Consider the following 8,491-nt stretch of genomic DNA (forward strand, 5'->3'; position numbering starts at 1 on the left):
TGGCCAGATTTCACAAAATGAAAGGGGAAACTGGGAACTAAACACTAAACTGGGAGTGATTGGTGAATGAGTGCAGCTGGGGAAGATGAAAACAGGTAACGTGAGTGAAACTAATGACCTGAACATGGGAAGTGAGGGGAAAAACAGTTAAAACAACAATTGGCAAAACTAAAACAAACCATGAACTCAAAAACCAAGACATGACACAACCTATAACATGATAAAACATAAAACTAAAAACACGGGCAAAACCCTGTGGACGTGACGCATCAGTCTATGATTCTGATGCGGACCTGGTTGGAAATAAAAGGTTTCTTCCCGCACCATCTACACACCGTCTGTTTGATGGCGACCATCCCTCCATCACCACACTTTCCTGTTAACGACAGCAGCAGAAAACAGCCTTGAAGATGCTGTCAGACAGTGGAAGAAGTAGCTTTTATTTAACATTCCCACGATACAAAAATGTATTCAAGTTGAAGAAGGTTTTTCTTTCTGTGTTGATTTGTTGAATGACAGTACAAACTGTACACAAAGCAGTCACTTTTTCTTAATAATAATCTTCAATCTTATTTATTCTCCATGTGCAGTTTTTAACAAACAGAGAAATGGACATACAGTTAGACACTGATTTTAGCTTCGTACTAAAACAGCAAAATGTGGCTCAAAGAGCACATTGTTAGCTTCAATTTGATGGTTTTCACCTTTAAATCTAAGGAAGTGTTCATGAATTAGGGCTCTTTAATGTGGAAACCTCTTATGAAGGCTGAAATCAATTTTTTTTTTAATTTGAAAAGAGACAAAAGATTTTTTTTTAAAAAAAGTAAATGTACATGTGCTATGAAGCAGGTTCAACATATCCTGGCTGTCCTCCGGTTATCTGGCTTAACTAACCCAAACAACAGAGACCTTGTTCAGCGATATTTGTGTGTTCATGTAAAACCTGCTTTAGAAAGAAAGAAAGAAAAAGAATGTCAGCTGTGTGGATGTGCTGATTATTAAGCTGATCAATCTCACTGACTTCGTTAAAGCATGAATATCTTAGGATTCATGTGTTTTATGAAGTGAACATGTTTCTGTCTCAGTCTGGCAGGTGCAACACTATCTGTTTTAAATGCTCTCTGCATCAATAAAGGAGAAATTTAAAGTGTTTGAATTAATTTACTGTCCTCCAGGCTCCAAAAAGGGTTGGAGGGCCAAACAAAAAGGGTTTTTAAGTCAAATCAAGTCAACTTTGTGGTCAATGCTGCCGTATGTGCAAGACGTACACAGAATTTAAATAGTGTTTCCCTCTTATCCCTGGTGCAAAACAGCAATAAACATGAAGTAAAAAATAATATATACATAAAGTAGGAGGTAAAAAAAAAAGAAAAAATATTTTAAAAATATATATACAAGCTAAAAGATATATAAAAACAGTGGCAGTGGCAAATATGTATCTATATATATGGCAGTATAAACAGAAACAGAATTTCAAAGATCCGGTTGGTTTGAACTGTTTTTTTTTTTAACACTTTAATAGAATAATATGACCACATTAGCTGTTATAAATAGTTTCCAGTATAATTTGGCATAGTTATGCACTTTGGTAAGAAGTGAATCTGTTTGGTGAAACTGAAAATCCAGAATAAAACAGAATGAAAGTTAAAGTTTTCTCGATAGAGCAATAATCCTGCTTCGTACAAGCACCTGAAGATTCCCAGGAGACAACAAAGGTGGATGTTTGATGGATATCTTCCGTAATCAAGAAAAACGCTTCCACAGCATCCAGCTAAGAAAGAACACTCTAACAAAACTCATCACAAAAGAACAGAAAGACTTCACGAAGGCAAAGCCACAGACAATTCAGAAGCAGAGGGAAATGTTGGTTTATGTGGAGTTCCCTGAGGCTGCTCTTTGCTGTGTATGGATGGAGATCAACTCGTACCAGAAGGAAAAAATATGAAAAGGAAGGAATGAAATTAAAAGGCTGAACCAAAGCCACTTGGTTAGGTTCAGGAAATAATAAATGCCTGTTGAAGGTTAGGAGCTGGGGTGAGGTAGGAAAATACAAGTGAGGTTTCAAGGATTCACACTGAGAAATCAGCCCAAAACGTTTTAAATCAGTCCTGTTGGAGCTATGAAGGTGAAACTTTCCATTGATTTTACTCTGGTAAAGAAAACCCTATTAAATGTATTGATTGAGTGAATATGGACGTTAAATCAACACCAAATAAACCCTAAATAGCCCTGAACTGATAAATAACACCACAAGGTGTTTGAGTTTATCAAGATGGTGTTTGGACAAACTAGAAAAATGTTTAGAAACGTATTCACAATGTGATGATATCACATAAAAACATCTGTTCCAAATGTATAAAACTGTTGTGTTTTATTGAAAGAACTACAAGCATTAGCTTTTTTTTTTTTTATCTGATGCTAACAGAAAACATTCCTCCAGCTGCCTCTTTTTGTGCTCTCACGCGCTGCCGTGACGCACGGTCGCATTGAGCAGCAGGAGAAATGAATGCGCTGCACCACAGACAGGATGAGACCGGATCCTGTGTGCAGAATATACGCCCAGCCATTATTAGCGGACCCGGACCTGTCCATCCTTCGGTGCCATCCCAGGAATAAGCGGCTGTTTCTGCTTTTTTTAAGGCTGCGGTGGGACAAAAAACAAGAGAAACCCCGCAACCAGATGGAAAAGTACTCCCTAGAAGAGTTATTAACCGCTTTTTTGTTCCTGCAACTTGGACAGGATTTTGCACGTTTAATTCTGGAAGACATAAGGAAGTGAGGGAAGACATTTCACCTGTGAAAAAGTTTTCTTTTTCTTTCGCCAGCTCCGACACAAGAGCAGCAGACAAGTTGTGTGTTTGTCCCCCCACCTGCAGACAAACAGAAATCTCAGCCTCTGGTTCTTACGGACCACATGAGCGCGTGGATGTCAGTGGGGAGTTCCAGCTTTGGTTACGCCTCACTCAGCTGAAACTCGAGCCTCCAAACCGTCACCACTGCCCGCGACCCGGGGCGCGCCAAAGGTGCTGAGGGTGGTGCTATGAGACGATCCAAATACTAGTGTGATTGGTAAGATTATCGGTTTCTAAGGACGTGCCTGTAGCTCGTGCGCACCGCAGAAGAGTAAACTGAGTTATATGGAAACCCTGAAACGCGTGCGTAAAAGCGCCAAAGTGCGCCAGAAAGAGGACTGGAAGTTATTTTTCTGTAAGTTGGGGCTTTATTAAATGTCAATTATGTTTCAGTCTTTTTGTGGGGTCCTGATTTGTGGAAGACTTTGCCACTTTTACGCACAAAAATCAAGGATTGATTTTAAACTTCAAGCATTGAACGCGCAGAAGGATAGAGTTCAAATAATTCACTCAGATTTCACTCAGAGGGAAATTTCTGCAAGAAAGTCACAAAATACACGCCTTTGTCCACATTCACTTTCTGAAAAACGGGAAAAATCCGCAGCACGATGTTGATCTGTCCCAGAATCCTCCTCAGGTGTTTGTAATTTGAACTAAGAAGTTCTGATGAGGAGAGACTGGAGCATACAGTATCAGTTATTTCTTTGGTCAGTAGTCAAATTAAAATAAAGAAAACTGAAGACCTGACCTCAGTTTTCATCATTATTGCTGTTTCCCAGACTGCACAGAACAGTCCGACACTCCGGGACATTTGGATCATTAACTGTTCCATAAGTGAGTTTAAGCGTTGAAATAAATTTGGTTTGTAGTGGACAAGAAATCTAATTTAAAAAAGAAAAACACACACCAAAGCCAACACTGTGTTTTTGTGCATCTTTTTGCATTTATGAATATATAAATATAATGTATCATGTCATAACTCAGAAAGAAGGAAAATATGCATTTGCATGGGACTATTTTCAGCAGCGGATTAATAAACGGAGGCTTTATCCTTTGAAAAAACACAATAATTATAATAAACAGCAGCATCGGTTCAGCCTTTTAATTGAATGTGCTGACAGTAAGAAGCACAGACTGATTTCCATTAGAATATCACTTTCAGATGCAGCTGTGCTCTCATTACACATTACGTCATATCAATCAGCACTGAAGGAATCGGCAGAATTAATTACGGTAATCGGTCCTTAAGTTGAAGTAAATTATTATTTATTTTTATATTTAATTTCAGTCATTTCTATAGAAATAATGACTGATCTGAAGAATTTACTTGAATGAATCTTTCTTCCTTTAGAGGCAAAGTGATTTATTCAGTCTTGTATTAAGAAGCTGTGACTTTTTTGTAAATAATTATATTTTACTTCGTGCCTCTTTCAGTCTTTTAGATATTTATTTAGATATTTTTTGTAATAGCAAAGCTGTGAGCAGTGACGGGCGGGCAGACGGATGTTGACCTTTGAGTGTGCGTCCTGATCAGTGATTTGTGTGTCATGTTGACCGGCTGTGTGGGTGGAAATGACTCTCTGGCCTACGGGGATGCTGATGTGCAGGGCACTGTCGCTATGGAAACCCAAAGCAAATGCAAGTGCTGAGTTGATGCTGATGAGAGGGAGCTGTTCGGAGCGTTTGCTTTGAGATTTCTGCGTGGCTTCAAGTTCAAACGGGTTGTCGGTCACAGAGCTCAGAGAGACTTCAGGTCACATCAGAGAGGATTCAAAGATCGAGTGGAGAAATGTCCCCAAAATATGTATGAAGGAGTGTCAAATGTAAGCCTGTGGGAGAGCTTTAAAGGGAATAAAGAAATTCAGCTCAGATAAAGCAATGACTCCAATAGGGAGGAAAGCACTTCAATATACAAATTAATTTAGAATGACTTAGGAATTGTTGTCTTTATGTGGAATTGTGTTATTCTACTGCTTTTATATTATCCCATTGTCATATAATTCCCTTTTTACCTGCTTACTAGCTAAATTGCACATTTCATGTTTAATTTGAGACGTCACAAATATGGACAAGTAGTATAAAGACTGTAAAGCTGCCAGCAAAGTGCTTCATCTTCATAGCAGCTGTATACTTTAATTGGCATTAAAACTCCAAAAATAATAAAAAATGCTGATTCATCTGACCCTTCGGTCCATTTTAAATGACTTTGGTCCAGACAGGACGGCGGTGTTTCTTCTTCTCTGCATGACGGAGCTTTATAACCTGCATCTGTGGATGTTCCGGTGCTCACAGACGGTGATTTCTGGAAGTGTTTCTGAGCCCACGCAGGGATCTCAGGACAGAATCAGGTCTGTTTTTAATGCAGAGCTGCCTGAGGGCCTGTATTCATCCAGTATGGATTTTTTTATTCGGCTGTGTCCCATGTTCACACAGCTGTCTCCAGACTCTCTGAATCTTTTGATGATAACATGTTCTTTAGATGGTGGAATATTCAAAACCTTTACTTCTGAGAGACTCTGCCTCTTTAATGTTTTTTTATAACCTGTTATTTTACTGACTTGTTACAAAATGAACCTATTTAGCTGCAACACGTTACCACATTTTACCTCCAGCATTGTGCCACTTGCTTTCCCAGCGTTTTGTTGTTCCTGTCCCGACTTTTTAAGGTCGTGTCGCGACCTTAAAATTCAAGATAAGCTACGATTTTTCCATGAAATTGTAAAATTTGTCATTTTCAGTTCTATTGTGAATAGAATATTGTTCCATAAGAATCATACATTTTACACACTGTGCTAACTGACTTGCTGTGTCAACTCATAAAATCATTTGTCTCTGATTGGAAAATTTTATGCAACTTACTTTAAGATTTGTCTTTATAGATTGATTAAATTAGTTTTGAGAATATTAATTGTTTATTATTTTATGGTTGGAGTGAAATTCGGACCGAACATCCGGTCAACTTGGCTGATTCCTGCGTGATGTGTGTAATGACCCAGCGATACGTGGTTGAGCTAACGGTTCAACGGGCTTTGTGTGCCTCAAAGGCACAACAGAAAACCACGGGTTATTAATTGAAATTCTACTTCTCCTTGTTGGCAACTTTGTTTTTTGTCATTTGTGTGAATATCACCCAAGACATCAAATCATTTTTTGAGTAGTATTGGTGCTAATTTAAAAGCTACGAGCTAAAGCTGATAGCTTAGATTTACATCAATCAGTGTTTGTCACAGGTTTCTGGAGAGATGTTCTCATTCATGACAGAGAGCTTTGGATCACTATGCAAGAACATTCATATTCTGACAAACTTGCAGACGAGTAGTTATTGTGACTGTCAGTATTTTGTATATATCTAAAGGGATTCATGGTGTCATGTATAGAATTGATATTTACAATGCCTTTATGGTCATTAAACCCCATATCATCATGCTACCACCTCCGTGCTTCACTTTGTCCTTCTCTGGTATCCATTCATCAGGCTCTCAAAGTTTAATGTGCAGCCTTATGAGGATTAAGCACATTTTTCTTCTTTCATTGGATGCTGAACTCTTTCTTTAGCATATTTTTTTCCTCAAATGTAACGGTTTTAAATCTACAATGTGTAAAGTTTAGTGACTCCAACCAAGTGGCTTCAGTAAAAAGCAAATGCGCTGCTCAAGAACCAGCGTTTAGTGTGTCCCCTCTGAGCTAATGTAGAAGCATCGTGGTCCAACATGGAAAAGCAAACATGGAGGAAGGGGAAAAAAAATCCCTTTTTTTTTTTAAGAGGTTCTACAGTAATTAAGATGGAATTGTAATAATTCTGTTGCATATTGGTTGATGTGTCACTGTAAATGAAACCTTAGGATAGACTGTGACCAGTTTATCCAGGTTTAAGGGACTTTAAAGTAAAGTAGGGCGGGAGTGGGCATTTCTCAAACTATTTGCTCATTTAAATGTTTTCTGTAAATTAAATCTGGTTAGAAACAGAAATAGTTGATTCATAGGTAACAGGAGATCAACAGATAAATAGAAATATAGAAAATCATTTGTTCTGCTTATGCTCCACATGTGTTGAAAGCTTTATCATCATCAAATATTTGCATTGTTGCTTATTTTCCTTCATTCTACTGAAGTTATTGCCAAGAATTCATCGTATTAAACATAGAAATCGATCAGCAGTAATGGCTGCTGGCTCCAAAGTTGAGTTATAAAATTTTCAGAGCATCATTAGCTCTCCACTAACCTCCCCTTCCCACTCTTTTTTGTTTTCTCCTCTCTGACCTTTCCCCATCTTTACTCCCTCCTTCCCGTCTTCCTTCCTCCTCCTCATTATCTTCTCGCCATCTGTTCCCTTCTCCTCTTTTTCTCCTCTTTCTGACCTGTGATTCTCTCACTTTGGTTACCACCCCACTCCTCATTCTCCTCATCATTTCCATCTCCCGCTCACTCCCGTCCTCGTCTCCCCCTCCTTCTTCCCACCGCAGGTGGTTGATGGAGAGGACTTCGAATGTCAGCCGGGACAGTGGTCATCGCAGGAGGAATTCTGGCAGCAGTCATCTTACTGACCATCGTTGCTGTACTGTGTTTATGTAGGTTACAGGTATGTTTTACTGTGTGCTGCACATTTCATGAGAAAATAACCAGATTCCATTCAAAGATTATGGACCTATTGCTATTTATTACTATGTTTGCATTATTTACACAGTAATAACAATTCATCCTTTAATATCACAATTAATGTGTAGTTTTCATGAGGATCTTTTCACGTCTCCTCAAAAACAAACAAAACACAGTCAAGTCCAGAGATGAAACGACCTACCTGCCGATCTATCTATCTATCTATCTATCTATCTATCTATCTATCTATCTAGATTGTACAGCACATAAATACAGATAATGGCACTGTTTGGTCCTAATCAATACTGTAATATCACCCAGTCTGCAACCAGTACCAGTTCAGCACCAGTTCTTCATGCCCATCCCTACACGGTGCATTTAAAACTGACCTCCATGGACCCCTGATCAAGCATCAGTTTGAGTTCAGAGTGATAATTTCTTCCTGAAGGAACCACTTAGTGAGAGATTAGATTGGCCCCATATAAATATCATCTGGTTGATTTTTCTTTTCTTTTCTTGTTGATTTGTTGTTTTTTTGCCCTTTAAAGTCTCCACACTTTGTTTCTGACCTGTGGTCCCTTCTTCTTGTCTTTGAACAGTATTACTGCTGTAAGCGGGCGGAGTCTGAGAAGGGGGAAGAGGAGGAACCAGAACTCGCCACCATGTCGCCCTCTCGCCCCCTGACTCTTTGCGCCCCCCCTACGCCTCCGACCCCAGAGCACTACAGCGACGATCCCGAGAGCTACCCGCCCACCTTCCTCACCGAGGCCAATGGGCCGGCCAGCTACTCCCCCCCGCCTCCCCCACGCAGGTGTCAGGGTGCACACGCCTTCTGCCCGTCCTGCGCCCGCTGCTCCCTGCCCTTCTACCTGCAGCACCCTGAGAGGCTGTACAACGGCGGCCGCAGGATCAGCTACAGGACTGTGCAGCAGCAGGACCTGGAGCTGCCCACGGACCTGGCCAGCTTCTACGAGAAGCTCAACCTGATCCGCTCGTACACCATGAAGGAGGTGGTTACCCAGAGCGTCAGCACCGACGTCTGA

At 40.0% G+C, this 8,491-nt stretch overlaps 1 protein-coding gene across 1 annotated transcript; it reads left to right on the forward strand.

Moving 5' to 3' along the window:
* The first annotated feature begins 7,338 nt into the window (after positions 1 to 7,338).
* On the forward strand, positions 7,339 to 8,491 carry fam163b (family with sequence similarity 163 member B). The gene is made up of 2 exons (XM_075468908.1): positions 7,339 to 7,431; positions 8,048 to 8,491. The coding sequence occupies exons 1-2, from the start codon at positions 7,339 to 7,341 to the stop codon at positions 8,489 to 8,491; spliced, it is 537 nt and encodes a 178-aa protein (XP_075325023.1).

The sequence above is a fragment of the Odontesthes bonariensis genome, chromosome 6 (assembly GCF_027942865.1).
Source record: "Odontesthes bonariensis isolate fOdoBon6 chromosome 6, fOdoBon6.hap1, whole genome shotgun sequence".
Taxonomy (NCBI): domain Eukaryota; kingdom Metazoa; phylum Chordata; class Actinopteri; order Atheriniformes; family Atherinopsidae; genus Odontesthes; species Odontesthes bonariensis.

Coding starts and splice junctions, on each gene's coding strand:
- fam163b (XM_075468908.1), top strand. CDS start 7,339: ATGTCAGCCGGGACAGTGGTCATCGCAGGAGGAATTCTGGCAGCAGTC. Junction 7,432..8,047: donor TGTGTTTATGTAGGTTACAG/GTATGTTTTACT, acceptor GTCTTTGAACAG/TATTACTGCTGTAAGCGGGC.